We start from the raw sequence: 18,715 nt of genomic DNA on the forward strand, positions 1-18,715 counted from the left end.
GTGGTAAAATTTTACAAAAAATAATTTTGTAGAATATTTTGTTCCATTACATCTGTCATAAAAACTTCCTTTGGCTACTGTTTTAAAAAGTACACAAAAAGTAGAAATTTAGAGTTAGATACAGGGTTTAAATTTATTATTTGCCGGAAAATTTCTCTAAGGGTGTGCTCAGAAAAAAATGTGTACAAGGAACGTAGACGACTACAGAGAATAAAGAAGTCAAAACGAAGATGCTCAATTGTTTATGCTTGCTTTAATTCGTGTTTTCAGTGCAATTCCAATTTGCGTTGCACTTTCTTTGTACATATTGGCGACTTAGATGTTTTATGCCGACTCCGATCGGCATCTTCAAGCAGATGCATTTTTACTGAGAAGCATTTGGTGGTAAATACACACTCAGAGTGTTTGTCAAATTCTCTCCCAAGGGGCGACTCCGATTAGAAAAACATCATTCTAAAGTATTTCTGGGTTGCTTTTCTCTGAATTTGAATACAGCTAGTGCTGAGAACTATCGAATGAATTCAACTATCGATAGTTAGTTACTGAATGATTTCAACTATGGAATGCATTTTTTCATTCATTCATTCATTCATTTGTTCTGCTCTTCAGCAAGCCCGAGGCCAGTAGCGATGTTTTTTGTAGTACATTTACTATACAAAAGAACAATATCTGTATTGTTTTGGTTACCCCCGGGGTACATAAAGAACAAAACATATATAAGACAAAAAGCTGAATGTGACTAAAATGTGATAAATTTTGTTTCAAGTAAATGATGCAAATATTCAATTTAAATGCCTTTGTTAAATACATATTATGCAAAGCACATGCATGATATGCAAAAGGTTTTGGCTCGCAACCCACTTAGTTTTTTGGTCTTACAGCTACAACAACAACAGGACAGAAGATTAGTAAAAATGAATTTGTATCTGTATTGTTCAACAACATATTTTGTTTGAAGAGTCCGTCTCAAACATCCACTATTGGAAATGTCTTTGACAGGTACTCTTAAGGAACTGCTCGCTGTACTCACTGCAGTAGTTGATGAAAGAGAAGTAGAACTACGTTGCTCTTCAGAAATTACAGGAGCTTTTTCTCCTGAAGTTATATTCCTTTGTTCTGAGGAAGACCGATGATTACGGCGTAGATGGTCATTTAAACTTGATGTGTTTCCAGAAAAATTAAGTTTTTTTGCATATATGACATTTAACTTCATTGCCATTTTTGGTGAAAAACTCCCAAACGGAAGATCTTTTCAACCACTCCACATTTTAAATATCTCTACACAATTTAAATAGTTAAGAGAAATTCCTCAGATAAAGATTTGAAATAATTACCACGCCAAAAACGTTTGTCGATTATATGATATGTATATGCACAGTAAAAATTTAAATGAAATGAACGATTCGAAAAAGTAGTAATGAACGAACGAGTCATACCGAAAGATATTAATTCGAAAAATTAGTAACAAACGAATTTCAAATAACTATCGAATGAATGAAAATGAGCGAACTATCGAATAACTCGATAGTTTTCATTCGATAGTTCTCAACACTAAATACAGGACTTTCGGTGTGATAAGCGAGCACAAAAGTGAAAAGATCAATACGAGAGTGATAAAAAAAAGTGTGTTGCGTGCATTGTTTACTATATAGTTTGGCAGCTTACTTCGAGGTTATGTTGCGAATAGAGTGGAAGGCACTCGCAGGCCGTGAAAATAGGCACTCGAATGGAGTGGAATGAAGAACAGTAGGAAGACCAGAGTTGCATTGGACCAATCATTGCATCAATATTAAAGATAAATTTAGAAAAAATAATTAAATACTTGAGTATAAGCAAACATTTCCTTTCAATTAAGGTGTCCTAGTGCTATATATTCCAAAATTATAACATTTTATGTCTGTTTAAAAATTTAACTTCAATTTCCCTAAGATTTCCGTAATATGGCCATTAGTGATGTTTGTGTGTGTGTGCAAATTTTGAGCGATCAGCTGTTAGTTGCGCTACTTGGTAAAGTTTACAATGGTTGCGTGCTTCCTTTTTTTTATGCTTCCTGCATTTTCGTATTTACTTAGTGAAACTTTCTGGTGCATATTTTGGCATAGCTTTTTAACCCTTTAATCCAATAAAGAAGCAAGCAATATAGACTTTCGCGATAGAGTAATGATTTTTTTACAAAAATATGCGAATTTGAGACTTTTGTCAATTGAAAATTGTGCTTGAATTGTTGCACAGTATTATCTGAAAATGTACAAACAGTACTAAAAGAAAGTGCACACACGTCTAACGTAACAAAAGCTGTGTTTCTTTTTACATGTATTTGCATCATTTGCGTCTAAAAAAATACTCATCGAGAACTACACAAGTAATAGAGAAATAGTGGAGATATAAACCTTTTCGGTCATACTGTTAAACGCATACACTTTTTAATACTTATTTTATGCGCTACATATTATTCATAAGTGTGGATAAAGTAATGCACAGTCCATATAAAGTTTACGTGCACATGTATATGCATGTGAAAACAAACACACAGCTAATATTAGCTCTACTTAGGCGTACTTGCAGAACGGCAACTTATCTTTGTAACTCACAGTTAACTTCACATTGACACATTTTTGACCAATTTTTAAATTAACTCTGAGCTAAAAAGAAACTTACCGTTCTGCAAGTTGGCCTTAACGGTTTTCCGGGCGGCACAATGGAACATTTTATATTTTTTGAAAATTACATGCAATTCTTTACAATTTAAAGGAAAATCCGAAATAAAACTCAAAAAAAGATATGGAGGAAAACCCGTATATACTTCATGTATTTGGTGTCTTCTCGAATGAACTTTTAGCAAGGAAAGCAAATTTTAAGAGTCAGCGAATCCACAGTGAAACATGAAGCGGTTAGGTGATGGTCTGGGGGTGTTTGGCCTTAGGCGATTTTGGAAATTTGGTTTTCATAGAAAGTACCGTGAAAAAATTAGACCATCTGAACATAAAGAATAATTGAGTGCCCAAAAATTTAGTATGGATCAATCATGGGTGTTATGGCCGGACAATGATACCGAAGACACTGCCAAGTTTGCCGAAGAACCAAGAATCAACCTCTGCAGTCTCTGCACCTGAACCCATCGAGCATCTATGGCTGAACAAGGACAGAAAAATCCGAAAAAGGACTATTAGTAGAAATATATGCTTAAATCCGCTATTTTGATAATGTGGAAGAATATTATACCGGAGGTCACAACAATGCTTGTTAGTTCCATGCCACGTCATTAACAATCCGTAATAAAAGGAAATGGAAAGCATACAAGGTTCTGAAGGTCGAAAACCTGCTGTTTTTTACACTTTCGTTTGTCACCAAAAATAAGAAGTGTTTCTGATAGTTCATCCATGTCTTTTTTGTTGTGAGAGTTTTGCTTTTGTTTTTTTCATTAAACAAGACATTAAACATACATTACATATCATTAAAAAAAATCTATTGAGTCACCCAGTATCCCTTAAAATAAATAAATAAACGTAAGGCGCGATTCGTAAATTTTCTCCGCTGGCAAGAACTTGTCGTAGAAAATTGCAAATAAACGTTAAAAGTTTACGTTCCGAGTAAAATCAGTGAAGCCACTGTACGAATTTCGAATTTACTTATTACTTTCGGAGACGTTCGGAAACACGGTCGAATTGCATGATAGCAATTTCGTTACTTTCTCGAAAAAGCAGTCTACGATGGATGGAACTTTGATGTTGCACGCCCAGAATCCCTTAAATAGAGGTAATATTGTGGAATGTATCCACGGTTACACTTTTCTTTTGACGCTGACTTATATTGTTCGTTACTATTTAAACGTTTTTTTTATATCTACCTCTCATTTCTTTTATGGCTGACTTCTACGTTATGGTAACTGTTTTTTTACGGTCCCTGACATGCATACACCCATATATACATGGCATCAATGTGTATAGCATAAAGCAAAGTCCGTAAAAATAAAAATAATGTTTGTGATGAATGATGCTTATTGATGCTGTTACAACAACAACAATATGTTCATTGTCACATAAGCGCGACAGTTTCACTGTTTACAAACTACGAAGTGAAATCGTTTATAATGAAATTGCGCATTCTCGACCCATTGAATGCGATGATTAATGGACTAGCAGAACAAATAGAATGATGCGTTTCTGTGGGTTACTTTTTTGCATTATCTGCAAGTTTAAAAAACGCATATAAATATGCATATAAAGACTTTCATAGACACAAAGAAACTGAAACACATTTCAATTGAAGCCAATCTGTTTTATTGTGTACATAAATAAAAAAAAAACTTTACTCTTTGTACATTCCCTGCAAAAAATGCTATTGTTCAGCATGAGTCGCAGGAGTGATCCTTTTTGTTTGTGCATGCCCTAATGCAGAGGCCAATTATACTTGTTTACTAGTTCTCTTTTTATTCCTACGAGTACTATCGGATATATCATTTTTCTACTCGCCTTCAACGGGTACAGTTCGTTGGACAGGTCCTCTTTATACCTCTTTGGGCACTGTCGGACAAATCCTCTTTGTACCCCGACCACTTCTGTCGAACAGGTTCTCTTTCTTCGCCTGCAGGCACTGTCGGATCAGGGGTGTGTTTGAGCTGCCAAATGATAACAGCAGTATTGCTAAAGTGCTATTTAATTGATGAAGTGTTGCCAATATTCAAGCTGAAAATGTGCTGCAACACCTCATTGTATTTGATGATGATTAATATATTATTAACGTTTCATTCACCGAACGCGCGAAGTTGCCACAACTGCTCAAACTTTGCCGACAAATGTGATGCTCTGTCATAAAAAGGAGCATATTTTGGTCCCGGTACGAGGCTACGTATTTTTCTTTAATTCGTTTTAATTCCACATTTTACATATTTCTTTGTATTTTAGCCATTTCGTTGCCTTTTTTATTGTTTCTAAACATCGGCGACATAATTTTCAAACTGAATAATCCCAACTGTAGCCAGGTCTATAGGGAATCAGATCAGTTATATCTCAATGTAGACAAAAAAGATCAATCACAGATCACTCTCTTTAGCGATTAATCTCACAATTTTTTGGAGGCTTCATAAAGTTTATATGCACCTTTCATATGCGATAAACTAATTTATTTTTCAGTAATGTATTTTACCAAGGCTAGTTTGCAATTTGGAATATTGTAGAATATTCACTTTTAACACTTTTTAGGAGATTAGACTTACATACTTCGCAAATTTGCAATCCCCGGTTAAGTTTGCTTAAATAATTAACGATGTATGTATGTATAAAGTATGTAAATTAAGTTAGAATCCACTATGTACATACATATGTATGTAGATACAAATATGAATCTAGATTCTAGAAGCGTCTTTATCATATCAAGTGCTGACCAAACAATTATAATCTATATTTGCATTACTTTTAGAATTTCCAGCATACAACCATAAAGGCATGCATGTGTACGTATGTATGTACTTAAATAAATACTAAGCTATAGATATGGTTTTGAAGTGCCAATTTATGCCTGGGCGGCAAATAATCAACGAACTATATATTTACATACTAAATAATGGCTGCCACCTAAACGTACACACTTAAAGCGGTCATTATTTGATAGAGGTTGTGCGCTATCAGGGATTGCTAATAACTGTAACTCGACAAAATTTCTTTAAATGTCGAAAATAGTTGTTATTTGTAAACACTTTTTTTTCGCTACGAACTTGGTGCGAAAAACCAGCTGTGCACAGAGGAATTTAAAACATTTAATAAACAACAACAAAAATTCTTTTAAGTATAAATCCATTCGGAAATAAACTGAATACCGATTTAAGTAAGAATCTAAACTGTAGGAGACTGGCTCTTGAATCGAACCAAAAACTGACCTTTTTTAACTGTTTTATCGAAGATTACACACAAATTTTGCCAAACAAAGCCAAAAGGCATTTCAGTTTAAAAAAAAAAAACTAAAAGCAACACTTCCACAAACTACTTGCGGCTTCGCCAACAATTTACAACAAGCTACATATTAGAAAATTAATACCTCTGCCTCCGGTCGATTTCGTTATACATTTCTCAAAAATTTAATAGTATAAAAGTGCTTGCTATAATTGCAAGCAAAAAGCTTGATAGGCAACCAAATACGGAATCACATAATTTTTTTATGTGCAACTCTGCTTTTTTTTAACATTTGAACACTCATAAAAGCCATTTCGTTCAATTCCGACGATGTTGTGAAAAAATATCTATTTCGGTGTTTCCGAATGGCATAATACAATTTTTTTTATAAAATGTTATGGTTTGAAAAAAATTACTGTACCGGTATGGTGGAATCACCAGGTGAAGTAAATATAAAAAGACAGAAGATGTACTCTAATTGAAACGGTGTATTTTCCACTGTCAGAAGTTAACAAAGTTCTCAATAACTATCAAGACGTATACGAGGACTAGATACAGGCAAGCTAGCAAAACAAACGTTCATTTTATCTAAATCACAAAAAATAAGTTTAAGTTTACCTAGGCCAATCGTTCTTATGGTGTTCCAGGTTTGCCTCGACTTCATTGCAAGACTAAATTACTCATTATAAACAAAAGTTTTAGCTGTTCTTATTTCTTTGGTAGCCGTGATTCTAGCCGATTTAAATTTGTTGAATGCTTCCAAAGTACGATACCTCCTCCACAGCGAATAAGCCTTATTGCGAACATTGATTAAATGTTAAAAGTTTGAAGCGAACCATGGCCTACTGAACCGTTTAACTAATTTCGCTTATTGGAGCGTGGAAATCAAAAAGTAAGCTAATTTTATCTTGCAGAAAGAAGTTTTCTACTATCTGAAAATATCTCAACAAACACATATTCTACGGGAACACCGTCTCTAGAAACACAACGTAGTCTACAAGACACACTATCTTTACATAAACTGCAATACCACCACCATGACCATACCGATCAGCTCTGAATAGTTGGTAGCCACTTACTTTCAACAAACCGTTAATGTTTGGTAACGTATACCATGTCAAGAACGTCAATTGGAGAATCCTCCAGGAATCTAAATTCATCAATCTTTTTTTGGATAAACTTTGGGCATTTATGTGAATTGTATTCACCCCACTCGCTTGTTTACCAAGGACACGCTACATAGTATAAAAAAATTTAAATAACACATTCAATATTGAGTGCGTTTGAAAAATATTTTATATTCTTTATACAAGTGGGTACATAGAGCTGTTAGGTGAATATAACAAAGGCATCAACCAGCAGCAAAACTTGCAGCGCTGCAGGAAAAACTGCTGTTCATGTAATTTGCCCATAGGTCCTGTGTGAAAAGGAAAACTTAATTATTTCATTAAACAAAATTGTAATAATACGAACATTTATTCATTCATATTTTATTATCGCACTGTTCACTTTTCCATAAGTGTTTTTGGAAAAATTACTTTCACTTCTACTTAGCTTTAGAACTGTATTCTTAACAGAATATTTCTAAGCCATTCCTGACTAATCTGTTCATGCAAATATTTGAATCACCCTAATGAAGAAATATCCACTACTAACTTTCACTACAGCTATAAATAGATTAATTAGAATAAAATCACAATATAAACAACCGAAAACAATAACAGCTGGTCAGCGGAAAAATAATTTTTGCAGCCGGCCGGCAAATTGGTTCGTTGCTTTATTAAAAAATCAATTTATTTTTATAGTAACACATTTAGCACACATATTTAAGAGGCACAAACAGCTTTCTATGATATCATTACAGTGGAGGCTCGAAAACTTGATTTGAGAAAACTTTCTTCAGCAAAACTGCATCGAATTCGAGACGAATCGTGGATTTCACCCCTTCCGTTTTTGGCTAATTTTCAATTTTGGATCATTGGCCAATCAAGACTTGAACTCTTTCCCAACTCAAATATTTTCACTTTCTTAGATCGTGAGCAATTCAAATTCTTTTCCAAACAACAGTAGAAGCTTATGTGAATGTTAGTCTTGAAGATACCAGGCGAGCTGTAGATTCCATATAATATTAGGGTCACTGCTTACAGAAAAATTACCAAATACTAAAAGCTCCAGGCTTCTCGATTCAATCGGTTACGACTCAAGATTCGCATTCAATACCTTCTTTAGATCTTTCATCCCCATAATTTCCAGACGTTGTACCATATATTTCTACAAGTTTTAGTCGCGTTTTTGTTTTGCTGTAATATTTTGAATATATCAAATGCATTTAATAAAGTTTATTTATTAAAGACAAAGCAAAATTGTTGAAGTGCTTAGTGTTATTTTAATGCACTAATTGAGTTCATAATTCCAGTTAGATACGAACTGTGCATATTATTCGTATGCACAATATTACTAAATGAACAATTAGAAAGCTAATTGCTGAATTCTAATCAAACAATTAGCGGCTATGAGTAATCAGTTGTTTAGTAAATTAGCTCAGGGTATGGAAATGTGGAAAAGGCATCTAGAACTTTCATGGCCGCAAATATTTAGTAAACCCCTTATACAGCGATGTTTTTTTGATACAATTGTATCTTTTATGATAAACTTTTTTTTAATACTTTTCTCTTATAAATGCCCAATTTTGATACATTTTCCCGAATTTTAGTTGTAAAATTGCATACTGACAAGTCAAATTTTAAAATTTTTTTATTAAAATTTGTATAAAAAAATGCATAAATTATTATGATTATGTGCAAATAATCAGATGATTTTTTTTTTTTGCAAAAATTGTATTGCCGCACTTTTCCCAGAAACATAAATATATAAAAATCAAATATGGGCAATAAAATTCATTAATTTTGAAAACCCCAAACAGTTTTCCACATTCCCGCTATTTAGATAGTAAATTAAAAAGTGTTATTTCTTTTTAAGCTTGGTACCTATTCGGGATTTTCATAAAATATAGATCATTGAATGGATAACCCAGTGAGCAATCGAAAAAACTGATCATTCAAGCTGCTGAGAAGAAGACGCCGATATATAAATACAGTTTATTAAAAATATGACAGATTTCTTAAAATATCTTATATTGTTAATTTTTAAAGAAAAACAAAAAAAAAATTATTAATTTGCAGTCGATGCGTTTGATAAATTTTTTTTAAGCTCGCAGCAACACTGCCCGTATACTTATATATATGTATAGTACATAGAATACATAGAAACATACGTACATACGTATTTGTATGTGGAAATATGTCTACACATCAATATCTGTTAGTTAAATTAACATATTTCATTGTAAGCTTTTAGCGTTTCTTTAACAAATCGTCACATTTTTAATACGGGTTTTCCTTACTTCTCAAATTTAGAAACTTCTTGTTTTTTTAATTTGGCCGAACCGCTTTTTTTATACTCAGCTGAGCAGAGCTCACAGAGTATATTAACTTTGTTCGCATAACGGTAATCCGTAATGGCATAAACTAATCGAGATAGATATAGACTTCTATATATCAAAATAATCTGGGCGAATAAAGAAATTCATTTAGCCATGTCCGTCCGTCCGTAAACACGATAACTTGACTAAATTTTGAGGTATCTTGATGAAATTTGGTATATAGGTTCCTGGGCACTCATCTCAGATCTCTATTTAAAATGAACGAAATCGGACCACAACCACGTCCACTTTTTCGATATCGAAAATTTCGAAAAAGCGAAAAAGTGCGATAATTCATTACTAAAGACGGATAAGGTGATGAAACTTGGTAGGTGGGTTCACCTTATGACGCAGAATTGAAAATTAGTAAAATTTTGGACAATGGGCGTAGCACCGCCCACTTTTGAAAGATGGTAATTTTAAAGTTTTGCAAGCTGTAATTTGGCAGTCGTTGAAGATATCATGATGAAATTTGGTAGAAACGATACTCCTATTACTATATGTGTGCTAAATAAAAATTAGCAAAATCGGATGACGAACACGTCCACTTTTAAAAAACAATTTTTTAAAGTCAAATTTTAACAAAAAATTGAATATCTTTACAGTATATAAGTAAATTATGCTAACATTCAACTCAAGTAATGATATGGTGCAACAAAATACACAAATAAAAGAAAATTTCAAAATGGGCGTGGCTCCACCCTTTTTCATTTAATTCGTCTAGAATACTTTTAATGCCATAAGTCGAACAAAAATTTACCAATCCTTGTGAAATTTGGTAGGGGCATAAATTCTATGACGATAACTGTTTTCTGTGAAAATGGGCGAAATCGGCTGAAGCCACGCCCAGTTTTTATAAACAGTCGACCGTCTGTCCTTCCGCTCGGCCGTTAACACGATAACTTGAGCAAAAATTGATATATCTTTACTAAACTCAGTTCACGTACTTATCTGAACTCACTTTGTATTGGTATAAAAAATGGTCGAAATCCGACTATGACCACGCCCACTTTTTCGATATCGGAAATTACGAAAAATAAAAAAATGGCATACTTCTGTACCAAATATGAAAAAAGAGATGAAACATGGTAATTCGATTGGTTTATTGACGCAAAATAAAAAAAAAAAAACTTTGTAAACTGGGTGTGACACCTACCATATTAAGTAGAAGAAAATGAAAAAGTGCTGCAGGGCGAAATCAAAAGCCCTTGGAATCTTGGCAGGAATACTGTTCGTGGTATTACATATATAAATAAATTAGCGGTACCCGACAGATGATGTTCTGGGTCACCCTGGTTCACATTTTGGTCGATATCTCGAAAACGCCTTCACATATACAACTAAGGGCCACTCCCTTTTAAAACCCTCATTAATACCTTTAATTTGAGCCAATAACGCACAAACACATTCCAAATTCACCTCTGGTCCACCTTTATGTCGATATCTCGAAAAGGCGTCCACCTATAGAACTAAGGCCCACTACGTTTTAAATAATCAATAACACCTTTCAGTTGATACCCATATCGTACAAACGCATTCTAGTCACTCCTGGCCCACCTTTATGGCGTTATCTCGAAAAGGCGTCCACCTATAGTACTGTTGTTGTTGTTGTAGCGGTAAGGTTGCTCCCCGAAGGCTTTGGGGAGTGTTATCGATGTAATGGTCCTTTGCCGGATACAGATCCGGTACGCTCCGGTACCACAGCACCATTAAGGTGCTAGCCCGACCATTTCGGGAACGATTTATGTGGCCACATTAAACCTTCAGGCCATTCCCTCCCCACCCCCAAGTTCCATGAGGAGCTTGGGGTCGCCAGAGCCTCGTCTGTTAGTGAAACAGGATTCGCCGCAGATAGCTGAGGTTGACAATTGGGTTTGGAGAAGCTATATATTGCGCTGGCAACCTAAAGGGTTGCGCTACACAGCCCCTTGAATCTGGTATTTTAGTCGCCTCTTACGTCAGGCAACCTGAAGGGTTGCGCTACACAGCCCCTTGAATCTGGTATTTTAGTCGCCTCTTACGTCAGGCATACCTACCGCGGGAATATTCTGACCCCCTAGCCCGCTGGGGTACCTATAGTACTAAGGCCCATTCCCTTTTAAAATACTCATTACCACCTTTCATTTGATATCCACATAGTACAAACACATTCTAGAGTCACCCCTGGTCCACCTTTATGGCGATATCCCGAAATGGCGTCCACCTATAGAACTATGTCCCACTCCCTTTTAAAATATGTACTCTTTAATACCTTCCATTTGATACCCATGTCATACAAACACATTCCAGGGTTACCCTAGGTTCATTTTCCTAAATGGTGATTTTCCCTTATTTTGTCTCCAAAGCTCTCAGCTGAGTATGTAATGTTCGGTTACACCCGAACTTAGCCTTCCTTACTTGTTAATGCTGTTCTTGCTGTTGACTATCGGATTACTTACTTGTAATTAGAGCAGCAAAACTATCCATGGCACTATCTATAGTATCGATAGTCAGTTTTTCAGGAAAAGGTCTTCAAGTTTACATTGACCATACATTCTTGTATTCTTCTAAGAATATTTTACTTCCTTTATATTTTCTTCTAATTCTTATTGGATTGTCTGATCATTACCAAATTTTGACAGCATTTAAATAATGGTACGTGTTACTTTAGAAATATACTATCTCGGTTTTTTGCTGCTGTAATCGCAAAAAGAATCCCCGAATGTTTTGGATATGTACGTATCCATTCTCGGCAGGAGCGATATGTCTCATCTCCCGAACTTTCGAGTCGCCTCACGTTGTTTAGCTGGTGTTATTTTGAGGTGTTTAGATGTGCAAAAAGGTGCTGGAAGGGCTCTTAGAAGTAATTATAGAGTTTTGAAAGATCACAATTATGGAATATAAACATAAGCAAGTAAAGACGGGAATGTCGAATGTGCCGAAGACCACATACCTTTCATGAATAGAGTTGAAGAATAAAGTCTGAACGATCAGTTGTATTTGACATATATGTATTATGTACATATATGACCGATTTTGACAATTTCATCAGTCAGCAATGTATGTCTGATTTTAAAGCATTGTGTGGAATTTTAAGTTTCTAGCTAATAAAATGAGGAAGAATTGACGTAAACTTTCTTATCTAAAAATGTATGGGAGATATATGCTATGGTGGTCCGATCCACTCGGTTAATAAGACGAGCAAATATACCCGGTAATCAAATTTCGTTAATATATGTATGTAAAAAATTTGCTAGTTTGCGTTTAAACAGACAGGCAACTGGATATGGCTAAATCAACTCAGCTCGTCATCCTGACCAGTTCGGTATGTTTACTGGTGGATCTATCTCTTCTCCTTTAAGGACTTACGATATTCGAGATTAAAGTTAATATACATACATACCATTTCATTATTATGAAAGGTATACACATCTATAGCGGCCATCTTGGTGTGCTGGTAGCGTGCTACGCCAACCATACCGAAGGTCCTAGTTTCAAGCCACGGGCAAAGTAACTTCGAAAATTTAAAAAAAAAGCTTTTTCACTTAGGAAAAAGAATTCATGAGCTTGACGCCGGTTTATAACAATTGAATATTCAAATATTATGTTTGTTTTAAGAGAAACTGAAAGGAAACTATTTACTGGCATATTGCGATGGCACCATTTCGAAAACCGCCACGTAATCATCATCAGGCAATTTCGTAATGTTATCAAAGGTTTCACCGAGATTCGAAAATGTTTCTTTCTTTTCAGTTTCTCTTAAAACAAATATAATAATTGAATATTCAATTGTTATAAGCCGGTATTAAGCTTATGAATTCTTAAATATTAAGTATAAATTGAACACATATGTAGGCCCCGTCCCGTCTATTCGTAGGAAAAATTAAATGAGCACGACGCAATTTGGAAGAGAAGCTCGGCCTCAAATCTCTTCGGTCATCGCGCCAAGTATTTGTATTTTATGCAAATCGATAGTCAAATAACCAAGTGATCAGAAAATAAAATATTTCTCCTGTATTTGGACGGATACAAAATAAAAAAAAACAACTATGCCGGGACTCTATCAACATAAACTTCGAACTTAGAGGCTATCTTTTGTAACTTTCATTTTCGACCCAGATTAATATATGTACATACGTATTCAATAAATTTAAATAAATTTTCTAGAAATTGCAACTTTTATTTCTATAATCAATATGTATCTTAATTATTTTTAGCAACTTGTTTAGTGATATATTTCCAACTTTTCTAAAGGCTTAAATTGAAATGTGGTTTCATAACCAACCAGTTTGTAATAGTGGGTTTGCAATTGAAACGTCAGTAACAAATACATACATATAATCACGAAATCTTTTAAGCGCTGACTTTTTCTAAGCCAAATTTGACAAGGGATTGGGAAAATTATTTTATTTCAATTCATTTCAAGGAGCCTCAACAACACTTTTAGACTTAGTCGGGGGAGCATATAGACTGTGGCTATAGAGCTCTCTCTAACTTGCGAACTGAAAACCCTAAGGATGGCGCTATTCACACCAAAAGAACATATGATTAATTATACCAATTTTGTGTTATAGAATAGTTAACGCTTTGAACAGCTCCTATCAAAATTATTACATGTGTGCGTCCGTATTTTGGTTTTTTTTTCCACAGACCGAATGTCTGCACAGAAAAAGAGGAAGATGAAAAAGCACTCGATTCTAAGGCAGAAGCAACTGGTACTGAGGAACTTGCACCGGGTGTCTCGGAGTCTGTTGATGTCAGTCCTAATGTTTTCGGACAATTCCATCTTAGCCTCAACTCATGCATTGAGAAGCCAAATAAATACGTTTGCACTCGCATGTAAGTAGTCTTTATACAAAAAATTACCAGTTAAAAAATTGATTAAATTCGTATATTCTTGATACTTTTCCACATATACATCTAACAGTATTAGCCAAAATGGTAAAAAGAAAACGGTTACAATAACACGTCAATGCTGCCACGGTTATGGACGTCCACGTAATGCTGACTTTGCAACACCATGTGAAAAAATTGAAATTAAAGACATCGATGCCACTGCCGCTGATATGGGAGCCAAGGAGTTTGTAGTAAATGCCAAGAATACTGGCATTAACGAACTCTTAGGAAGTAAAAACGTGACTATCTTCATGCCAGTGGATGCTGCATTTAATAGCTACATGGACCAATTACAAAGCGAAAATGTAAGTAAAGAATAAGAGGCGTAGAGTCGACCAAAGCTTTGATATTAGCGCAATATATTGGAAAATGGAAGATAGTTAATTACGAATTTATTTGTTTATTAACACTGTAGAATGCCGTGGAGCCGAAGGCCGATACTGCCATGACGAGCTTGTACAAGCGTCATATTGTTGATGGCGAAATTAGCTTGTACGATGTTAAAAATGATCAGTTGTTGCAAAGTCACCAGCCCGAACAAACTATACGCATTAATACTTTCGAGGTACCACTTGCACTGGGCGGTGAACCGTTACGTTTTACAGCCAACTGTGTGCCAATCGAAAAGCACGACAAACTTTCGGAACAGGGTCTAGTTCATACTATGAGTGGCATTATAAAGCCAGTGACCAAAAATGTTATGGATTTAATACGTGAACGTCCGGATATGTCAATTATGCGCACTGTACTCGAGACCACCAAACTGAATGAACTCCTGGAGGGTGAAAAACCAGTGACGATATTTGTGCCAACCGATGATGCTTTTGACAAATTGGAACCGCATCTACGTCGCGCTCTCAAAGAGGGAAAAGGATGTGCTGCAAGTAAGTACATAGATAAACACAAATATATGTGGTACAGTAGAACCTCGAAAAATTTAACCAAAATGTCCCGATATATAAACTTTTACAAACGGTTCTCAAATTTAATAAAATACAGTAATTGGCTTTTCGGTTTCTCTAGGGTTAGCTTTTACGTGATTCCACTTTGTATACGAATACTGGCACTCAGAAACACGAAGTATCTGCTTTAATTTCAAAATTCGCCGCATTCACCATCACTACTCTTATGCGCCTATACCCGTCAACTGATACGTGATTGCCCTAGTACACTGCAAACCCATGTTTTTCACCTAATTTTCTTATGGCGCCTTTGCTAAGGTCAACGATATCAATATCACCAGCACTCGCCAGCAATTTGAAACTCTATGATAACTTTTACCATCATTTTATGCTTAGACGTGGTGCTACATATGACCGTTTACAGGCGAAGGGCTCAATTCATTAGGTGAGGTTGAGTTGTGGGATGTCCGATTAGGAGACCAAAGGCATCTTCTTGTCCTACTTTGGCGTTGAAGTCGCGAAAGACTACTTTTATATTATGGCGGTGCCACTGCCCTATGTGTATTCCAGGCACTAGCATAGTGCATTTTTCTACCCATCGTCCTTCTTCTTCTTTTTCCTCTTGTAGTGATATTGAGATTCTTCGAAAGTTTTAACGGTCCTTTACCGGATATTAATCCAGTACATTCCAGAGAATACCATTAAGGTACTTGCCCGATCATCGCGGCAACGATTTAATAGGGCCACGTTGAACCTTCTAGGTCATACAACCTCCTCCTTCTGTCAGGAACTTGGCGCCGTCTCACATGCTAAATAATCAGGCCAGGGGAAAGTGAGGTTGACATTTGGGTAAAAGCTATAATTCTTTGCTGGCAATCTCTTTAAAGGGTTACGCTACACAACCTCTTGAATCATTCAATGCCAAATCGTCCTTCCCCTCCGTCAGTGCATGGGAGCAGATGTATGAGGTATTAAAGAAAGAATTTTTCTTTTATGAGTGTAGTAGCGAGACGTTCGTCCACATGTGTGAGCGACAATGCTTGGCGACGAAGTCTTTTTTCCCACCACAAATCCTACACTGAAACTGAGTTTTTTTGTACGGCTACTCCAGTTAGTGTACCTCTTATAACGGTTGGGGACATCATTCCCCTTAAGGTAGCCGACATCTCAGGTACATGCAAGTCATAGGCCTTCGAAGTTAGGGGATCACTTGAATTATATTAATTAGCTAGGAACGTTTTTCTAAAACGGGGTTGTTGTTGTAAAACGGGGTCGCCCTGGGCAGTTGTTTGCAAAACACTTCGAGTGTATTCCTGTTTTCAAAAGCAAAACTTATCTTAGCAGATGTCGTTCGAAGTCGGCATTAGACATGTAGGTCAGCCCATTGTCCAATAGGACAAATTTTTTATGTTTAATCCTTCTCTTCCGGAAACTGCATATTTACTGTTACACATACTATTTATCGTTTGAATCTATACATTATTAAAATCTCTTTTTCCACAGACATTTTAAAGAATCATATACTTGATTTAACGTTCTGTTCCGTCGCCTCCATACCCGGTGCAAAGACTACCGCCTATAACTTGCTTGGCGAACCAATGCGTTTCAATCGCAGCAAATCAGCAGCTGGCAAATCGGAAATTTCTGACTTGGTAGGTGAACAACCGGTCGTTATTAATGACATTGCAAAAATCACCGAAGCAGATATAATGGGCACAAATGGTGTATTGCATGTGATTGATACAATTCTACCAACCGAGTCCGCATTGCCGTTATCAACTTTGATGCAAGAGAAGAATGTTACTATCTTTAAACAATTGCTTGAGGCTGCTGGTTTGGATGAAAAATATGATGATATGGATAATGTAACTGTTTTTGCACCAACCGACAAGGCATTGCAAGACACCAAATGGGCGCAGCTGTTGGCAGAGTTTCCAGAAAAATTACGCAATAATGATGAACTAATTGAATTCCTCAACTATCACGTCGTTAAGCCAATGACAAAAACATGTGACCTGTCTGATTCTACATTGCCAACGGTAGCCGGTCCAGATGTACGCATCAATCTATATTCAACGCATGCGCTGTTCTCCAATGTCATGAATCGTGCTACGGTCAATTGTGCGCGTTTGGTACATTTCGATGATGAAAGCTGTGGTTCGGTATTGCATCAAGTCGACAAACCGCTTATGGCACCAAAAATGGTAAGCAACAATAAAATGACCGTCAACATTAGTTGCTCATCCTAAGTTGGTGTTTGTGTAGTTACTTAATATTTCCTTATACATACGTATATACATATGTATGTATATATATATTTTATTTTATTTTTTTCAGAATCTTATGCAACTGTTAGAATCGACTCCCATGTATAGTAAATTCCTTGAACTGGTACGTGCTGCTAATCTTACAAGCGCTTTAGCAAATTCTAGCGATAGCTTCACACTGCTCGTGCCGAAGAATGATGTATTTGAGGAAGTTGCCGATTGGGAGAAGACACTTACCAAAGATAAATCCGAATTAGAAAATCTGGTCAAAACACATATAGTAAATGATGTTGTCTGCTGTGCTGGCATCATACCGACCAATTGGCCATTTGTGCGTTCAATTGAATCATTGAATGGTGTACATTTACGCATCACCCGCGAGCGTCGTCCAAAGATTGAAAATGCTGGTGTGACCAAGTGTGATGCGATCGCCACAAATGGCATTGTGCATGAGATCAATGATATAATAGTTCCTCAAACACGTCAACAACAACAACAAAGACCACCACAAACATTATATCAACCTCATTTGGACACCTTTGGTGACTTCTTCTTTTAAGTAAACAAATATTTTATGGGTCATATGCTCATACAAAAGTTGCAAATTGCATTTTTTTTTTTTGTTTTTTTTTGAATTATGCTCTTTAGTACTTTGAGAAATTCTGTAGTTAAAAAGTTCTTCAAGTAAAAATTGACGCTAATTAATTACGAAATGTATTGCTATGATCTTAATATTTTGCGATATTTTTTAATATTTTAAACTCTGTGTATTTATTAAATTATGGATAACTGAAATATGTACTTTTTAAACGGATCCTATACACGTACATTCGTATAAACATAATATATACATATTACAGTTACAAAACGATTTTTTAAAAATATTTATATTAGTATTTGTATTACACCGAATTGTAAATTTTTGTATTTGCAAAACAAATAAATAAAATATATTATGTATTTGCGTTTTTTATTTCCTTTATATTATGTTTGTACGCAGGCTCCACTAAAAGCACTTGGATCGGTCACATGCAAGTCCGGGACAGTAGAGAAGTGCCACAAATCTCTTAACGAGATCGCTGAGCAAACTTCCCTCAGTCTGGTGTGAGTGCCTGGACACTCGGATATACCGGGCAATGAGATAGCTGACGAACTTGCAAGAGGGGACACATCCGTTCCGCTTACGTCGTCCTGGAAGGGATTGAGCATGCCACTCGCTACCTGTAAGCTCATTTTGAAAGGGATTTTCCTTAGGGAAGCGGGTGTGAGATGGAGCAAGCTTGAATCCTGCTACCACTCTAA

At 35.7% G+C, this 18,715-nt stretch overlaps 1 protein-coding gene across 3 annotated transcripts in view; it reads left to right on the forward strand.

Moving 5' to 3' along the window:
• The window catches only part of mfas (midline fasciclin), a 47,199-nt gene extending 28,826 nt beyond the window's left edge, over nt 1–18,373 (forward strand). For all 3 annotated transcript variants that reach the window (XM_067777787.1, XM_067777794.1, XM_067777780.1), the window contains 5 exons: nt 13,999–14,187; nt 14,276–14,549; nt 14,660–15,128; nt 16,650–17,350; nt 17,484–18,373. In XM_067777787.1, the coding sequence (XP_067633888.1) occupies nt 13,999–14,187; nt 14,276–14,549; nt 14,660–15,128; nt 16,650–17,350; nt 17,484–17,972 (2,122 nt within the window). In that variant the 3' untranslated portion in view covers nt 17,973–18,373. The remainder of the gene's footprint in view (nt 1–13,998; nt 14,188–14,275; nt 14,550–14,659; nt 15,129–16,649; nt 17,351–17,483) is intronic.
• Nucleotides 18,374–18,715: the final 342 nt, after the last annotated feature.

Source organism: Eurosta solidaginis, chromosome 1, assembly GCF_040869045.1.
Source record: "Eurosta solidaginis isolate ZX-2024a chromosome 1, ASM4086904v1, whole genome shotgun sequence".
NCBI classification, from domain to species: Eukaryota; Metazoa; Arthropoda; class Insecta; order Diptera; family Tephritidae; genus Eurosta; species Eurosta solidaginis.